The sequence below is a fragment of the Falco punctatus genome, assembly GCF_963210335.1.
Source record: "Falco punctatus genome assembly, chromosome: 3".
Lineage (NCBI taxonomy): Eukaryota > Metazoa > Chordata > Aves > Falconiformes > Falconidae > Falco > Falco punctatus.
Genome location: NC_137582.1, coordinates 20,871,359 through 20,891,195, shown reverse-complemented (window position 1 = coordinate 20,891,195; position 19,837 = coordinate 20,871,359). Strand labels below are relative to the sequence as shown.

General features: G+C 44.1%; 1 protein-coding gene across 1 annotated transcript in view; it reads right to left on the bottom strand.

Annotated features, from left to right (window-relative positions):
• Positions 1–19,837, bottom strand: part of EXT1 (exostosin glycosyltransferase 1) — a 181,485-nt gene that overhangs the window by 24,835 nt on the left and 136,813 nt on the right. The window contains exon 2 of the mRNA XM_080380249.1: positions 1,172–1,265. Within this exon, the coding sequence (XP_080236375.1) occupies positions 1,172–1,265 (94 nt within the window). The remainder of the gene's footprint in view (positions 1–1,171; positions 1,266–19,837) is intronic.

The following is a 19,837-nucleotide window of genomic DNA, read 5'->3' as shown; positions in this document are numbered from 1 at the left end:
TGGCCCAGAAGGCCAACAGCATCCTGGCTTGTATCAGCAGTCGTGTGGCCAGCAGGACCAGGGCAGTGACTGTCCCCCGGCACTGGGCACTGGTGAGGCGGCACCTGGAACCCTGTGTTCAGTGTCGGGCCCCTCACTGCAGGGGGGACACGGAGGGGCTGGAGCGTGTCCAGAGACGGGCAACGGGGCTGGGGAAGGGGCTGGGGCACAAGTCTGATGGGGAGCGGCTGAGGGAGCTGGGGGTGTTCAGCCTGGAGAAAAGGAGGCTGAGGGGGGACCTTGTCACTCTCTGCAGCTCCCTGGCAGGGGGCTGTAGGCAGGGGGGGGTCGGTCTCTTCTCCCAAATAACAAGCAACAAGACAAGAGGAATTAGCCTCAAGTTATGCCAGGGGAGGTTTAGCTTGGATATCAGGAAAAATTTCTTCACTGATGGGGTGGTCAAGCATTGAAACAGGCTGCCCGGGGAAGTGGTGGAACCACCATTCCTGGAAGTATTTAAAACACGTGTAGATATGCTGCTCAGGGATGTGGTTTATTGGTGAACTTGGCAGTCCTGGGTTAATGGTTGGACTTGATGATCTTAAAGGTCTTTTTCAACCTAAATGTTTCTATGATTCTATGAAAAAAGGGAGATCATTAACCAAAGGTTAAGGGGATTCAGGTGCTGTCCCAAACCCACTGTGAGCTCCCTGAGATCAGCCTATATCCACCTTCATGTGAAGCTTCCATCTGGGGCTTTACAGCCTCCAGGCCACCTTCTGCATGTTCAGCAAGCACCACCTCAAGACAGGCAAGGCATAAGCAGGTCTGTTTTGGCTAAGTAAAAATAAAAAACTATTTTTACTGCCCCGGGACTTACTTGTAGTAGAGGCCAGTGTCTCATGGAAAGTCTTGCAGCTTGATAAAATACTGCTCTAAACCGGTCCAAGCCCCACCTCACCCAGGGAGACCCTTTTCCTGGAGGTAATGCAATTCAACCTTCCAATGAGCTCAGTGCTCAACCCCTCCTGGGAAGAAGCTGCCAATTGCTCCAGAAGTATGAATAGAGGCTTTCGCAAAGTGGATTACTGTCCACTAGGGAAATGAAACGCATTTCCCTCCTCCCCACCTCCTTGCTATTGCATGCTGAATTGCAGCCAGCATAGCCAATGCTTTAAACTGCAGCTCTTACCTGCAAGGCTTCCAGAAACCTGAAAGAGCCAAGCCTGCGGCCACGGGGAACCAGACAGAAAGTGGCATTGTGCAGCATTTCACGGTAATCATACCTAACAAGAACAGGGGAGAAAAGAGAAAATTCAATTAGCGGTGAGTCCTAGAGTAACTGGGCGTGAAAATGCAAACAGCTGCTGAGACACATCTGGATAAAATCACCCCCAACCAAGACTGCTCACCACCAGGTTAACTAGCTCCCTCCGTGCACACGTGTGCTAGCCATCTCCCTGGCTCCTTTTTGTTCATCCTTAGGAGCAACCACCATGGGAGAGAGCTGGGGAGGGTGGTAATGAAACTGAGAAGGAAATAATTTTGCCTTTGCAATAATCAGCCATTTCTAAATAAACAGGTATGCATGAGTTCTAACAACTGTGGTTGTTAGAAGTGGTACTTCTGTGACCCTAATTTCCATTCAGATTTAGTCAAAGTCAGGCACAACTGTGTTCATTTCTGTGCAAGAGGTTTGTACAAAGAAAAAAAGCATTCAAGCTATGCCAAAGAAACCTTCCCTTATCAAGCAGGCACTCAAAAAGGGACAGAGGGGTTACAATGACTCACTTGGTGGTTATTGTCAAGTGTGGCGAGAGGGATAACTGCCAAATTTTGGCAATTAACTACATAGCTGCAATGGCCCCTGCTACTCCGAATTAAAATTTTAAGCACCTACAGACACTCCTGAGCTTTATTCTGATTCCATCAATCACCTCAAAAACACACATGCAAAAATCCTCACAGTTTCCAGCCTCTTATTAGCTAATTGTACTTCTGGCAAACCCATGAACTGTGAATGGCATCAACCCTGACTGAGACAAAAGGATCCAGATTAAACACCCTCTGTTCTCCAGAGTGTCCTGGACTCTGCAGACAAATGTTATTTTCACAGTAACTTGTGGCATTTACGTTTTCTAGAAGTAATAATCAAATTTAACTGTAACCTGCAGGCAGAGCAATTTTTTTGTATGTGTGTTTACATGTATGTATACACATACATATATGATTGTATTTTATATACAAAAAAGTCCGGATCTACGTTTGTATTCTCAAACAGGCCAGACAGATGGGAGTAAGCCAATTTTCAATTATAAGCTCTGTCTTTAGGAAGAGACATCTTGCAAAGGCCCATTTGCTTAAACAAGCGTGTACAGCTAATTTGCACAAGAAAAGGTCACTGTGAATGGATTAAGATTATCTCCACAGAGAGTAAAATAAAAAGCCTCGTTGCATTAATTAAAACTACAAAACAGACTTCAAAGTACTTTTTTTTTTTTTAAACCGTATCTCAACTTTGGTTGAAATACATATATACATATTCCATTTAAGTGGCAGCCATTTCTTTTTCTCCATGTGGGATATTGATTGGCAGCCATGTCCCAGCTCACCAGCCAGCAGTGACACAACACACAGGGGAAAACGTCAGGAAACTAGAATACAAAAAAATAATAATAAAAAAAATCTGCCATTTTTAAGCATTCCGTTTTTTACATATTGAGAGGTCTGAGGTTCACCACTTCTGCTGTATATGACAGAAAATGTTAATAAATACCAAAAATAGAATACCCCGTAGGGCTAGAATACGCCAGTCAGAAGTCCCCCATCATTAGCTAGCTAAAAATGTAAAATCCTGTTAATACCCCAGAATGTAACAATATCCGCAAAACACTGGTGGCAGAACCAGAACACAAAGAGAACAAGGCCAGCACAAGTGACTTCTCCATATGCCAGTGATATCTTACACTGGGCACCTTTTCTTTCGTAACTGATTTGTTGATATTAGGATAGATGTACAAAGGAATAAAAAAAAAAGGATTTTGTTGACCATTTCCCACCTGGAAACCACTTAGCGTCTTCCTCCCATTTGTGTGTTTTAAAGCCTAACGTGTGATTTATTGCTGAGCTCTGGAATAGCATGGTTCATGGTCATCAAGCAATTTATCTACATAATACAGACACAGAAACCTCACCCTAACCTTGATGTATGGCCACAAAATTTCCACTCACTTCAGGGAGAACGTGCAAATACAACAGGAGCAGATCCAGAGTAAAGTAATATCCATTGAGAGCTGCTGCAGAGAATGACATGCAGCAGAGATTCTTCTCATGAACAAATGTCTTTACGATTTCAACCCAAGTGTTTTCAGGTGACTCAACAAGATCTTTGAGCTCAGTGCTAAGGGGCTGATTTCCAGTTTAATCCCCCTCAGCGACCACTCTAGGATCCAGCATTTATTTGAAATCCTTAAATACAAGGTGCTAATTTTACTCCTACTGGTTCGTGGGTAGCATGCAAAGCAACAGAGGCACCCTGCCTTAGCTGAAAGACAGAAGATAGCCCAGTATGTTTAAATACAAATTTGGAAACGCTTTTCACACAACACATGTAGCCAGCCACAAATACATAAACATCTCTGTCAAACTGCAAGCATAGCTTTGTAATTTGAAGCATCACTTATGGAGGAAATTGTTTACATGTACTTCAGTCAGCCTGCAGCAGAGGCCATTTCACTTTTTTTTTCAGACTGCCAGGCAGCATTTGGAGGAGATCTTGGCCACAAAACATCACCTGGTGAATGAAGCTCCAGTCCACAGGCCATGGTGGGGGACAGAAGGTGTCAGAGCAAGCCCCAGTTTCAGATTCCTTCCCATTCAGCCATGTAGGAATCACACATGCAGCAGGAGGTTTGAGCTTTGCCAGTGTTTTGTCAGGGCAAGAAAATAACTTCTGTATCATTGGCATTTTTTTCCACATAGAAAGCATACACACATCTCACCTGAAAGCATCTCTGCATTTCCCTTAACTCTGACTTGAAATACTTCCAGTGAAGTCAGTGAGATAACGTCTATGATTAAAGGTAGGTATCTGAGTTAAATCTTTGCTGTACTTGAAATTTCTCCTTCACTTTTTCAGGAGAGAAACCGAAGCTGGCACAGACATCCAGGAACACTCTCTCAGCCAGAGCAGGACACTTGTACATTAAGTACTGATCTGGCACCTACTGCAAATACCAGTATAGCATCAACGACGGGCTTGATTTCCCCACCACCTTCACTGACTAATCTCAACAAGACCTCAGGGAGGCAATGAAGTATTATAATCCCGCTCACAACTGGCAGAGGGGCCTTAAGCTACAGAGAAGCAAGTCAAGTGTTTAGAAGAGGTTCTTCCAGAGCCTCCTCTTCTTCTCCCCTGGCAATGGGGGTTATATCTGTTTTCAGAACTACTTACTGCCATTAGGCGGTAATGGCTGAAGATGGCAGGGAGATTTGTTACGGTCTTCCATCGCTGTGGTTTCTGCAAACCTGGAACTGACGGCTTGTGGGGACAGCTCTGCATTACCTGCCTATCCGGATGCACTGGTTTTACCCGGCTGCAGAGGTTTTTCAGGCTTCACTTGCAGCTGAGGAATTGGAGCTCAGACCAGCGTCGTGGGGCACCACGCAGGCGGCTGGCCAGGCACTTCTTCCTTACTTGTGCTGCTTCGGTGTCGCACTCCTTCTGGTGCTTTCCTTTACTGCTGGCAGTTAATCTTTCCGAGTATTTACTGTAAGAAAGCTTTAAGAGGAGTCCTCTGCTTTGCTTGGAGGGTATTTATTTCCAGAATAATCCTGGTTTCTGTGTTAGAAGACTGCTGGGAGAGGGGGCACGTGCTTATTGCTCATATTCCCATACTCCTTCATTCTGCACGCTTGCATGGAAGTAACATTTTACTGCCAATTTTAGGGTCGGCTTGGCCTGGGCCTCAGCTGCATCATTCAAAGACGCTAAAATCCAAAATGCATATGCTTTTAAAATGACAGTTGGGGCTTTAGAACTAAAATAGCTACAGATTTAACCCAAAGCTGGCATCCCTCTGTAAGGATCAGCAGTGTGTTTTATTAACTTTCATGCTTCCTTCTGTAATGATTAAGTGCACCTTGTTCACAGCTAATACCTTTTTAGGCAGCATAAACAAATAGCTCTATTTGTAATCAATTCTAATTTATTCACACTTTAATTGAAATATCCCCTCCCTGCTACCACCCATAGCTGAGAAAACATGTTCGGCCCCATCTATCACGCAGGTGTAAACACTGCAACGCCATGCGGGCAATTATATGAAGGAGAAACGCTGCTCAGCCAAATGCTCTTACCATCTTAACTTCTTGATCCAACACATTGCTTCTGTCTTTCTCCACCACCCTCCCCCCACCTTTTTTTTCCTTCTGATGTGCCGACCTTGTCAATCAGCAAACGGATTAGAGGGCTGCTTGGGATTCCTGGTTCACCATTATCCCAAGGAGCCCAGGCAGGCTGCAGAGGCTCTGCAGTAACTAATCAGCCATGCCATACATTCCTTCTTGCAGCTTAAGCATTTCCCCATGTCACTACACTTAAGAGATTATAAACTAGCCTGGGAAACATTTTCACTACCAATTTTAACATAAACTATTTTTGCCCAAGCCACATTGTCATCACTATTGATTGAAGAGAGGTCTAAAAAGACGTTGCTGTTTAGATCAGCAGATATGTCCAGCTACCTAGATGTGATGATATCATACTTTATCCAGCTATATGTCACCTGTCACGCAGGACATCATAAAGCAGTGTACATATTTTCTTATCTAATCCTTTCAACACTGATATGGGACACCATCACCATTCCCATTTCATAGACAGAAAACCTGAGATACAGATGACTGGTGGCTTCTACCGCAGCTAGACAGACCTTGGGAATGCTAACCCCGGCGTCCTCATCTGCCTCCTTCCTCTCTGGTGATAACAGCACTCACCGAAAAGCAGCTGTATGTTATGGCTATCAAAATTCAGATGGAGATACAGGAGCAGAAACCAAACCAAATACAATGGGTTTAACCCAGGAGTACATATTTTAATAGCGTCACATATAATCCATCTTCTGGAAGATGCTGGAGCTCATCTTTGGCAGGAAGTATCAGCACGTAATGCCATAGATATCAGATGGGACTAGAGCTGTTTTTTTCCTTTCCCAAGCCAAAAATTGCGATGGCACTTAATCAACTATGTCCAGGGCTCCCTCCCTGAATCTACACACTACATCTACCAGAAATCTCTGCATCAGTTCAAGTGCTACAACAAAGACAGATATAAGACATGTGTAACACAAGGCTAAGCGGTGGAGTGTTTCCCAGTTTTCCAGTATATTCAGTTTCAGCTACTAACCGGCCAGTTTTCTGTGCGTGAATGCTTAATGCAGATGGCTCTGAACTAGTGGCTGGAGAGCCTGAAAAGAAACCCACTCTGTCACACAGAGCATCTTGTTGCTTGGCTTCCATTAAGGTATGCTGGCTTTTAAATAAACTGTCAAGTAAAACTTGGCATTGAAAACACCAAGTGAGTAACTGTCTTTGTAGAAAAGCGGACGGCTCAGCTGTGCATCAAATAGATAGCTGCCCAAGACTGAGCTCGAAAGACTAACGCATCCTACTTGGAAGGGTGCCGTCGCTGCAAACTGCTTGCTTTTGGATTTACGGCTGCACAATGCTTTGGGGTGATCTTAATGCCGGTTAACAGGCTACTGGCTGGCAGTTCATCTCCCTCTCTGCAAGCACTGGTTCTGGAATTAGAAAGTTTGGAGGTGCAAAAACATAATTGGAAAACTTTTTTTTTTTTTCCTGCTTAAAGGGCTAATTGATTTCACAGGTGTTTAATTATCATTTGCTGTGAGATAATACCTTGTAGTGCCATAAAAAATGGATTTAATTTTCGAGTGCTTGCAAAACCACTGCCAAAGCCAAGTTAGAGCTAAAGCTAGATAATTGTTCTATAAATCAAACACACTGCCTCCTTTCTTTGAAATTTTTAATACTTGGCTATAATGATATCTGACGACCTTGAAACTAACATAAAAAGGATTTTCTTGCCAAGTGCTGAAAGGCAGCCATTGGAGTATTTCTTTCAGCCTGGTTCATTACTGCAGCCGCCACAGACATGTGCCCTGGCTGCAGGACTCCAAGAGATGCTATGGTGTAAGTACAGCAGCAGCATGCGTGAAAAGTGATTTCAGCACAAGGTAACAGCGAAGTACAGGTATGAGTATGAGCACAATCTGAAAATACTCCTAAATTAATGAAAATACTGCAGTTCTAGACATGGCAATGGAAATTAAACTCAGCAAACATTCAGCAAATAATGTCAAGGTACAACTGTTTCCTCCTTTCCATGCCAGCATCTTCTTCTAGTTCACAAGGTTGGAATAATAAAGAAAACCTGGGAAGCAGAGTTTTCACTTTAATGTACTGCTAAAGCAACTTTGTCACAGTTAAGATGGACAGTAAGCATTGAGATTTAAATAATATTTAAAATCTTCAGTGACATCACAGTTGGATTCAGTTCGCTTTGGTATTACGCACAGAAACATTTCGATACGCAAGTCATTAAAGTCAATATACATTCTAACAAATAAAAATGCTCTAATGACTTTTGTCTAACTATTTACACAGAATGCCCTGTATACCTATATGGTGCATACAAAGCACACAGAATATTTGGACTGCCAAATACTATCCAGCTGGCTCCCAGCATGGCGGTTACACCATCTATAATAAGTAGTCTTATACAGTAGCAAATGTGGTCCCACCAACCCGATTTGATATTTAAAGATAACCGCTTATTTAACAAACGCGCCACAGAGGGTTCCTAAGCAGTGTGTCAGAGCTAAGCCTTGCTGAGGTGCCTCTCTAGGCAGTGTTATGCCCCAGTTACCAGCAACCTGCTAATAGCATGGTGTAGCTTTTCTTCTAAAACCAAATGCCATCTCCTAGGCTTTGAAGTCCTCTAAGAGTGCCTGTTTCACAACAGCACCTTGCTGTGCTGGCAGCAAGAAAACTCAAAACATGCCTGAATAAGAAAAGTCCATGAGGAAGCAAATGTTCTGCTTGCTTGTATCTTCCAAGGAATGTAAATGCAGCACCACATATTGTGAATTCAATACCCCCTAGGTCGGTGGAAAAGCAGTGAAGATGCTGATGCTTACATGCGTGGATGCATGCACAGGAACACACACAGAGCCACAGCGTAAGACTATGGACCCACCTCCCCTGTCAGCCCCTCTCAAGTGACATGGATGTGTATGAATCCTCTTTGCCTGAAACGTGCCCATCTAGCAATTACTGCTTGTCAAGCTGCTGAACCCTTACAAGGTAAAGACAAGACCAACCTGTTAAGATGATCCAGTGGTGCAAGCAGGCTCTTTCTGACAGGATTCTTCTAACAATAAATTATGCCAACGCTTTGCATCATTATGGTACCTCTACCTTGCCATTATCTGGAGATCACAGACTCCTTTTTGAATATTTTAATATAAAGAACCCCAGCCTGCCAGCAGGAGAACAAAGCAGCATCTCCATTTCACTGATGGGGAAACCACCACGCAGCCTGAACTTGGGCTTCATCTACTCATCCTTGTTCCCCAGTACTCTGTACAGAAAAATATGAGTAAGTTGAAAGTAGCATCTAACTCTTGACAGTGTGCTTTGGCATTTCAACAGAGAACTAATATCCTGGGCTGCATCAAAAGAAGCCTGGCCAGCAGGTTGAGGGAGGTGATGCTCCCTTTCAGCTCCGCTCTTGTGAGACGCCACCTGCAGTGCTGCATCCAGCTCTATAGCCCCCAACACAAGAAAGACAGGGACCTGCTGGAGTGAGTCCAGAGGAGGGCTATGAGAACGCTCAGAAGGCTGGAGTACCTCTCTGATGAAGAAAGGCTGAGAGAGTTGGATACAAGGCTCCAGGCAGACCTTATAGCAGCCTTCCAATATATAAAGGGGGCTTATAAGAAAGATGGAAAGAGACTTTTTATCAAGGCCTGTAATGACAGGACAAGAGTAATGGTTTTAAAACTAAAAAAGGGTAGATTTAGATTAGACATAAGGAAGAATTTTTTTACAATGAGAATGGTGAGGCACTGGCACAGGTTGCCCAGAGAAGCTGTGGATGCCCCATCCCTGGAAGTGTTCAAGGCCAGGCTGGATGGGGCTTTGAGCAACCTGGTCTATTGGAAGATGACCCTGCCCGTGGCAGGGGGGTTGGAACCAGACGATCTTTAAGGGTCTCTCCCAATCCAAATCATTCTATGACTCTGTGTGTCTAGTTTTTAAAATTGGGGATATTATATTGTGTCCTTCACAGAGTAACTTTGTTTGGATTTTAGCCTTTTCCTAGCAGTGAGGCAGTGTCAAACACTTGTCCTAAATAGCCCAATCTGGTCCCATTAACCAGCCTCACATGCTGTGATGGTCCAGCTGTGAACATCTTTGGGGCAATTTCCCACTGCAAAGCCCGTTTCCTTATTCATAGAACCATAGAATCATAGAATGGTTCGGGTTAGAAGGGTCCTTAAAGATCATCTAGTTCCAACCCCCCTGTCATGGGCAGGGACACCTTCCACCAAACCAGGTTGCTCAAAGCCCCATCCAGCCTGGCCTTGAATACCTGCAGGGACGGGGCATCCACAGCTTCTTTGGGTAACCTGTGCCAGTATATCACCACTCTCACAGTAAAGAATTTCTTCCCTCTATCTAATCTAAATCTACCCCTGTTTAGTTTAAAACCATCACTCCTATTGCTACAGACCCTACTAAAAAGTCTGTCCCCATCTTTCTTATAAGCCCCCTTTAAGGACTGAAAGGCTGCTATAAGGTCTCCCCGGAACTTCTCTTCTCGAGGCTGAACAACCCCGACTCTCCCAGCCTGTCACAGGAGAGGTGCTCCAGCCCTCTGATCATCTTCACAACCCTCCTCTGGACCCGCTCCAACAGGTCCATGTCTTTTCTGCGCTGATGGCTCCAGAGCTGGACACAGCATTCCAGGTGGGGTCTCACCAGAGCCAAGTACAGGGGCAGAATCACCTCCCTTGACCTGCTGGCCATCCTTTTTTTCAGAGAATAGATCTATTAATTTATTCTCTAACTTTAAAGAAGTAAAAAAAAAAAAAAAAAAAAGCCTACTATTGGAATTTCAGTTATTAAAGCATCAGTTTGAATTAAAGACCCAAACAAAGAAAAATCCATACTGCATTTTCTGAACAAAGAAACAAATTCTAGCTCATCTGCCACACACTCTAATTCTGAGATTACAGGGCATACCTGAAAGCCTCAGAGTGCAGAGAAATAAAAGACTTATTGTGAGATCTCTCACCTGTCAGCACCTGCTGGCTCTGAATCTGGTGATTCCTGCCTGAGGGTCAAAAAAAAAAAAAAAAAAAAAAAGGGCTCCAAATTTTTCCTAATAGCTCTTTATTGAAAACCTGAGGTTAAAAAATGCTGAAGAGGAAAAGTTTTCTAGGGTTTCATGCTTCAGTATCTTGGCCTACTGAATGTTTTAACTAACCTAGAAAGAGAAGTGGTTGATTACAAGCCCTGGATAGTAAAACATGAATAAAGCATCTGTTTATGCCACAGTCCAGTAACTGGACCCAGCAGAGTCCAGAGGACGCTGGTGTAAAGAACACTGGCCTCTCCATTAAGCTGCCTGTAGGACTGGGACTTCAGCAGGACAGTAGAGAAAGCACAAACCCCTGCAGATTGAATTAGAAGGGGTTATCATTTCTATTCTTGCTTTGAATGTCTGGCTGAGCTCTTTACCAAACGATTTAGAATAGTCATTATGAAGCTTATCATTTTCTATTCAGCTCCACAGATTTTCCCATTACGGCTATCGAGCTCCTAAGTGGCTTGTTGGCATCTTTAAAAGTTATAGTCCTCCAGACGCAACATCTAAAAATGGAAAGCAAAGATGATGTGCAATACTGGCTCTAATTATGCAGGAGTTCATTTCTATGAATGACTGGATTTGTTTCCAAGGAAAAAAGAGGGACTTTACACAGGAACTGCTGGCAGAGCCCCATGTTGTCTAGGCACGCTGACCCAAAATGTGACCATTCTTGGAGGAAAAATTAGTTCAGCAAATCTATGGAACAACTTTGAATGAAATAGAGAAGTGATTTATTTTTACTCATAAGAAGTCAGCTGCAGCTTAGTCCCCAGGAGGGGTAACACCACAAGATACCTAGATACTTCAATATTTTGATTCTTTATTAGTTCTCATATTTGCTTTCATCTGTGGATCTCAAAGTATTTTCTTTCTCCCTTCTATAAATGAGATAAAGCTACCTCAAAAACAGGAGTAGGACACAAAGAAGGGGAAAAATAAAAAGAACCCTAATTCAGTGTATTTTGATCTTGTAGCACTGAACTTTAGGGTGAAACCCCAGCGCTGTTAGTCCAGGGCAGGCTTCCACTGACAGCGGGTGCTGATATTCTGGACCTAATGAGGACTAACTAACTTCTGCAACAAAGCAGTGCAGGAGCATGAACTGTGGAAGGGCAGGAAACCGCAGATTTTTTCCCTATTGCAGTGAACAGTGAGCATTCAATTAATTTTCATCTAAGCGAGAAAAGAGGAGACAGCAGGAAGAAATATAAAAATGCACTGATAATTGTTTTTCAGTGACACCTCCCATTCCTGTCCTCAGTTTTGTTAACAGAAAGCTAAATCAGGCCACTTCATGTAAGACTGTGCTTCAGAGTGGCCTGATAAAAAGGGATCTGTCACTCAAAGATCTGCTCCTTCTCTGTGCTTGCTCACTTCTGCTGACTACAGTAAAATAAAAGTTTTCTATTATTTGCTTTTCTCAGCAAAAAAGGCAGCTAGAAAAAAAGTATGACTCTTCTGCATCTCTGCATCACCAAGTCCCCTTCGGAACTGGACTCTCTTCTCCTCTTGACCCAGAGGAAAACATGAGCTGCACACCGTTAAGTGCAAGCTTAGAATTGTAGCTTCCTTTTTTTAGCCAGTTTGTACCTTTTCTAGGGTTGTTTAGGCAACTCCAGCGGTCTTCAGCTGACATTACACCAGAACAGGGTGACTGAGCTGGAGAGTGTCTTATCTTACCCACTTTCAACAGGACAAGAGGTAATGGTTTCAAACCAAGAGGGTAGGTTTAGATTGGATACTAGGAAGAAATATTTTATGTTGAGGGTGGTGAGGCACTGGAAGAGGTTGCCCAGAGACGTTCTGGATGCCCCATCATTGGAAGCATTCAAGGTCAGGTTGGTTTGGGCTCAGAGTGACCTTATATATTGAAAGATGTCCCTGCCCATAGCAGGGGGGGTTGGACTAGATGATATTTGAAGGCCCCTTCCAATCCAAAACTTTCTATGGTTCTACGATTGCCCATGGTGGCACATGGGACTTTTAGGTCCCAGCTTGAGCCGTGCAAAACTGCTGTCTAAAAAACCCCACAAGCACGTTTGCATCCATGCATACTTAGACATACACACTTCCACACTATTTAAAAAGGACTTTCATCTGGAAACCACTGATGCATGCGCATAACCTTCTTCTCTTGGCTGACCCTGCCCTGACACACAAAGAATGTCACACATGATTTTTGCAAAATTACTTTTTTGAAAATTCAAGGCCCATTTTGAGAACAAAGTTAGAGGAATAGCCAACCAAAGCAAACTGAAACCTCGTTTTGAAGGAGACGTCTTCTCAAGCATTCAAAGCAAGTCTTTTGAAAACCAGTCTGCAAACATGAGTGCCAAACGCTATCTAAACCAGACCATATCGTAATTCTGAGAGCTGCTTATCGTTCTGCTCCTAAGAGTCCCAGGGAAAACACATACCTGCTGATGGTGAATGCCTGACTGCTCGCATCTGTAGCCTTAATGCATCACTGCAGTGTCAGGCACCTGAGCTACGTTGGGACCAATCCTAAGAGATGCAGACAGTGTTTCTCGGTCCCTATTGATGACCACTCTCACTCATGGTGTTCAGCACCACACAGAATCATCTGTTTCACTTTTTTTAGCATTCCTGCCCTGCTGGGCAGTGTCTGCCTGGAACATGCTATGTCTGTTTGTGAGCTAATACATTATTTACACAAACTATTCAGGCATAGAAGCAAGGATATAAAACATTTATCAACAAAGGGACCTGTTTGTCATTTTAAAATAATTATGTTTCTTTAAAGAAACCAACAAATTCAGTTGTCTCAGAATTATTTATTAGGTTGCACAGGCTTGAAAGGACTCTCTCCTTCGGAGGGAGGAGCCTCCACTCCACATAAAGCTTTAACCATAAGACATTTTATACCTCAGCAATGAAATCTCAAGCTTGCAAGTTTTGTAAGTCAGAACTCTAATGAGAAGCACAGGTCAGGTTAGGTGTATAGCGGCACCTTCTCCTGTAATCTGCCAGACACTGAAACACCTGAAATGAACTGTGGGGTTGCAGGGCAAGGAATTCCCGAGGGTATTTACAATTCTGCTCTACTGTCAGTAGCTGGAACACACCTACACTACACTTATACCTGGAAGCAGCATTATCAGCCCCAGCCCTAGTGGGATACAGCCAGGCATCTCCTCCAGCCCCGCTGAGAAGTGTGTGGGGCCACCCTGGCACTGCCTGGCAAAAAAGCCTGTTGCTCTCTACCTGCTCCGGGCCCTGCCCTGCGTTTTTATACCTCCTCCAGCAATTCAGGCGCAAGGACAAATGGAAAGGGAAAGGCATAGTCATGTAAGTGTTCAGATCTGAGAGGGATCTGTGATCTGGTGTGCTTTGCAGATTGCTAAGGAAAACATGACTGTCCATACAAAAGGGCTTATGAGGGGATGCCAGCGGTGATCAGACTAGTTGGAGGAACAACAGCTCTTTGACCAAGAGCTAACAGCCAACAGATGGAGGGGAATGATGTTCACTGTAAGAGAGGCCATGTGATGACACACTGCAACATGCAACTGGACTGTTTTTTTATACAGGTGTGTTAATTTTGATACTAATTTTAAAGTACTTAATGTTATTTTTTAACCTTCCAGTGATAAGCACACAGCAGGTACAAAGACATCCCTAAAGGAGTCTTCTGCATCAGAGTAACTTCAGCTTCCTACCTCTTATAAACTATAACCGCAGCACCCTGCGCTGGCAGGAGAACAGGCTGCACCGTTTCCAGCTGAGTCTGGGTTTTGTGTGCTGTGTCCCCACGGGGCATACATGAGACCATGAGCTCTCTCTGCAAACTTCCAAGCAGCTTTTCTCCCTGAGCTCCTCCCCTCAGAATCCAGATGGGCTGCGATACAGGCATTTTCGTACAGCAGCGCCTCAAATCATGTGTTAGACATGTCAGCAGTTTTTGCCAACATTGGAGGCTAAAAAGGTGCAGACCTCGAGCAGGTTTTCTGGAGCATCCTCATGCAGCGCAGACATCTTTTACATACTGTTTAAGAGACTATAAAATGCAGTAAACCAAAATCCTCTGTAATGCTTGGTATCTGAAACAAGACTTTTTACCTCTGAAAGGAGCAACTCTGTAAAGGATTAGAGGGTCACCGTGGACAAGCAGCTCAAGGCTGTTACAAGGAAATGAATCCTTTGACACATCAACCACACTGTACACACAAAGAGGAAACAGCCCCTAGGTACCCAGAGCTGGTGTGGCAGACACCAGAAAATATCCAGTGCTAATACCTCCACATTTTAGAAAGATGCTGAATAACTCAAGACAGTGAAAAGGGACAGGAAAGTTATTTAAGGGACTGTAGTAAATACCCTTCTGATAGAGGTTTAAAGAGCTCAGTGTATTCAGCTTATCAGAGAGAAGAGGAAGAAGTGGCTTGATTACGGCATGTAAGTGGCTCCACAGGGACAAAAAGAAAAGGAACTGAGAGTTCTTTAAGCTGCTGAAAAAGGACACAAGAATCAAGAGGTGGAAGTTAAAAGTGAAACAAACATCAATAGAAATCTGTACTAACGCCCCGGCACCAAAGGTATTTTAACCACTGAACCAAACTGTCATGAAGGATGGTGGCTCCTCCATTAAGCCATCTCTGGAAATCAGAAGCAAGTGCTTTGCTGGAGGATACGCTTTAACTCATCATGGTTCACTGCAGCACAGGGGTAAAGCCGGTGACACAGAATGGGCTGCAGCGTGCAGGAGATCAGACGGAGTAATCTCCTGGTCCATCTGGCCTTCCGTTTTCTGTAAAACCTACTAGTTCTGGTGCTTTCTGATAGTCCTGAGCATAAAACCTCTATCTCCAATATGCTGCCGTGCAAACTTCATCCAATTAGATTTGTATTGAAATGCAGGGGGACATGAAAAGGGATGGTATCTTCCGATAAGCAACCCATAGCACTACTTAGATCACTTTACGATACAATAAATTCTGTAAGACTGAACAATAACAGACTACACTTAATAACAAATAACCTTCAGGATTTTTGCTACTTCTGACCAACATATTCAACTTACTCGAGAATCATTTATTTGATGAATGGGGCAGTTTAAAAAGTACCTATCGTTGTACAGAGATCAGTATTGTATTTCTGTAGATCTCAATTGGTTTCATTCCTATAAAACTCTTAAGACTTTTCCATAAGGATGATCACTCCAATCAAAGCACCAAGTGAAAAGGTTCACTCTTTGATTATCATTCGGGTAAACTTAATAGAGGCATCCATAAATTAGTAGGGAAGAAGGAAGGGAAAAAACCCAAATCAACAAATGATTATGCCTGGGTGGAAATTTTTAAATCTTTTTCAATGGATTACTGAAACCCTCCCGAGTTCATCTGCAGATACTGGAAACATGAATGGATAAAACTGGAAGCCTAGGGATTAGCAAAGTCATTACCATAATCACATTTTCCTTATGTGAAATATTTTGCTTTCTCCTCCCTCCACCTTTCAAAGGTTTATGATCTCTGTCTAGTAATGCAGTCAGTTTTTCCATGAAATGTACCAAGTCCTCCGTAATTTAGTTGGGAACATCGGTGTTTACTATCTTTTGCAGCGAGCAGTCCTGTTTAAAACCAGTTTCTCGTCACACATTAATATTCTGGTATGGGAGGTTTGCAGACATGGAGAAGGAACAATAAATAAGTTTGAAGGCAGCTCCTTGCCTGTTTTATCGTCTCACAGGTTAGTCTGCGTTCAGAGGGGAGGAAGGTCTGCGTACTGCAGTCACACCTCACAAATACAGTTTTCTTGGTTTATACCATCCTCTGCTTTGAGTTTTCTCGCTCTGCTGAGTAAATACATCTTTGGCAGAAGCCCAATGAGGCGAGGAGACATGTGGTTTGTGCCTTGCCCACACCTCAGCGTCTCGAGATGGCTGTGGTTTCCACAGGTGTCTCCCAGCTCCGCTCAGCTGCTCAGCTGGCACCAAGAGCAGCATCGGACCGCGCCTTGCTCACAGCGTCTCTCACCCCCTTCTCCCTTTTCAGCCTGACAGGTTCAGTGTGGTTCTGCGGCGACCTTTTCCATGGAGTTTTGAAGGATAACGTAATTGCTGCCTCAGCATATTCCCCAAGAAATTCACGAGAGAGCTTTCAGCTCCAGTTTTGTGAAGAATTTGGAAAAAATTAAGCCTTTAAAGTGACACACGACCTTACTGTCTGTCCCAGCGCTGCCACAAATGTCAAAAGCCTCAGCAAACACTGCTTGAATGAGAGATCTGACAAAAGCCCCATAGAGAAGTTATGGCAGATAATGTTAACCCGTTACTCTGTGAATTTTATTATAGCCGCTGATTTTTGGGTCTCTCCTCAACCCCCAAACTCCTGATGAATGTGTAAATTAGTTTTGCCTAAGGACACCAGCACACAGTTACTGAATCGCTGTGTGTTTAGACGAATGCTGCAGGGAAATGTCCATGTACATCCTGTAGCTGTTTATATTCATCACAGCTGCGAACTAGCAGCCTCTTGGCCTTGGGTCCTAATGCACCTACAGTCTCACTCATTTGCAGGAACGTAACTCATCTGCATGTGCTGCACGTGGAGAGAAGGGCGGCTTTAGCTGGACTGCAGGTTATGGTGCTCCACAGCAGCCCAGGTGCAGTGGTGCAGTGCTGCTTCTCCAGTAATACAAACCAGATTCCACTAAAAGCCGGTACCCGTCTCATCCAATTTAATTTCCAAGCAGCAGAGAACTCAGTAACCCCTGCTGCACAGACCAGGTCAGAAGGGAGCAGGCTCAGGAGACAGTCAAATGCTGCGTGGTAGCAGGAGCCGCCTGCCTGCAAAAGGAGAGCTGGGATCTGGGGTTAACCAGGACTGAAAGGCCAAGCACCCAGCAGAGACATCCCCGCAGGCTGGCTGGGACCCAGCAGTGGCTGGGTCCCCAAAGGAGAGGGCAGAGCCTGCAGGCATGACTCTACTGCAAAAGGCTCTTACCCACGTACTGCCAAGACATGCTGCCCTCAGGGGACAGCCCAGACGCTCTCATAAATTAGTGCATCGAGGTCACCACAGCCAGGTTTTCACACGTCCTGGGCTGCAACAGCCCCACTAAAAGCTGTGCTCTTTTCCCAAAGTCACGAGGCTGCTGACAGCAGTCCTGGGCCAAGGACAGATGGTGCCTGTGCCCATGTGGCCCCATGGGCTGCTTCAGTGCCATCTGCCTGGGGACACGGTGCAGCAGTAGGCATCCTCTGTAACCTCATCCCCTGAACTTCAGCCTCTGGAGTTTGAAAATCTGGCTGTAGTTCTCATACATTGACAGCAACGCAGCCTTTACTTTGCTCTGTCCGCTGCTTAGAAAAACACACCAAGGTCAAAGAAAGAACATGACTTGAAGGCTCCTCCCAGCAGCATCAGGGTCTTGGTGCCTAACAGAGGTTACACCATCAGGAAAAATGCTTCTGCCTCTGACGTCTGTATTGTGACCCCAAACAGCCAGTACCGGGTGATTTTTATGCTTAGCCCGAGGAATGTTTGCAAAATGATCAATGACGCACACAAATGGGCTCTTGTTTGCCTTACTGTACACACTGCAAATACTGTTGTTGATGAGGAGGTTTTTGCCAAATGGTTCTGAACACACCCAAAATGGGATCCCAGAGATAAAACTGCAAAAGCAAAGTAATGTGATCACCAGATGTCTTCTAAAAGGGACGGACTAGTGTCTTCTGATTTGGGCTTAGCCTGCAGGACTGTTTCAGCAGAAGTGAAAAACAGAAGCAAGTAATGTCACCTACTCACCTCTGCTGCTCTTAGGACCAGCCTGGATTGCAGGGAGCTGTTGTACTGCTTTTAAGCTGAAAATCCTTTCCCACTCAGCTTCTGGAGCAACTCTACTCTTTAAAATTTGAATTCCCTCAATTTCCAAGCAACACTTAATCGGAACTTGTTTCTGAAGGGGTCTAAACTGCGGGCTGGAACGAGATGATCTTTAAGGTGCCTTCCAACCCAAACCATTCTTTGATTCTAAGTTAATGACAACTATACAAGTGCAGGTTTTGGTAGCAGAATCTCTAATTACTTTTACCAATCATTAAAAGTAAATAGGTGGTTACTGTATGATTGTACCGTGTCCCCAAACCAAGTAAAATTGAATTCACACCTCTCTGAAAATCAGATGTGAAAGACTTGTTAAGAGGAAGGTAAGCAAGCTATTCCCCATCCGAGCCCTCTCCTGAGGTCAGGTGGATGATGTTGGTCAGATTCTGCTCTCAGTTACTCTGGTGTGAATCTCAGTGGAGTTGCTCTGGATTTACACCGATGTAGCTGAGAAAAAAACCTGCCCTGTCAGTTTTCCTTCTTCGGTGACCATTCTTCTAAATCTTGGGCTCCATCTTAGATCTGCTGCTTCTTACGAGTTGCCTGACTTCACCATGATGCCAGCTGGCACCGCTCTGCTGATCTGCCTGTATTTAGTTCAGAGGATTTCCAGACGGCTTCACGGATACTTTTAGTTGTTAGAAAAACCCCAGCAGCTCAAGAGGTACCTCTCCTATTCTGAGTGCAGTCATTCGGCTAACAGGTCCAAATGGCTCTGCCCGTGCCCCAGAAAAAAAATAAGCAGCACCACGGAAATTGGAGTTTAATGTTCTGCATTTAAAGCTGAGGGTTTTTTAATCTTTGGCACCCATGAAAGGCTGTTTTTCACAAAACTGAGTGATAAAACCCTACAAGAAACACTCATCCTCAAACTATCTGTGTGGCTTTAGCACACATCTGTTTCTCTCCTGTCCTCAAGAGATGTCTAAAATCTAATTAACCAATTAATTTGCAAATATATTCTAATTTATTCAAGGCAGATTTTCTTAGTGTTAAATTATCTGACAGTGAACCATACGCTGTACACAGGAACAGGACTTCATTAAAATACCAAAGGTTACACAAATGGAATAAAAATTATATTCGTACTACAGTCAGCACATACTTATATCCCCTAATGAGAAAATGTGTTTGTATTTCCCTATTTCTAATTTGTTTTTTCATGTTTGGTGTAAACCTGCAGTTAATACATTTGCAACACCAAACTACTACACCTAGTATGGAAACACAAATACCCTGAGAGGTTTCCACCTCCATCTAACTTGCAACAGAATTTAAATACACCAATAATCCACCATCAGCACCGGTAAAACTCTTCTCTAAGCCCAAGCAATGCCACAGCTCATTTGTTATTGAGAATTAGATCCAAGTCCCCAGCCAGCCCCACTCCTCCTGCCTCCCTCTGCAGGTAGCACTGCTGGCTGGGAAATCTCAAGTTCTAATTGACGGCACTTCTGCAAAGCGAGTCTAAAGGGAAAAGCTGATGCCTTGTTCTTGATTGTTGCATTGAACTGCTTGCTTCCCTCCCACCACCACCCCCACCCCCCCA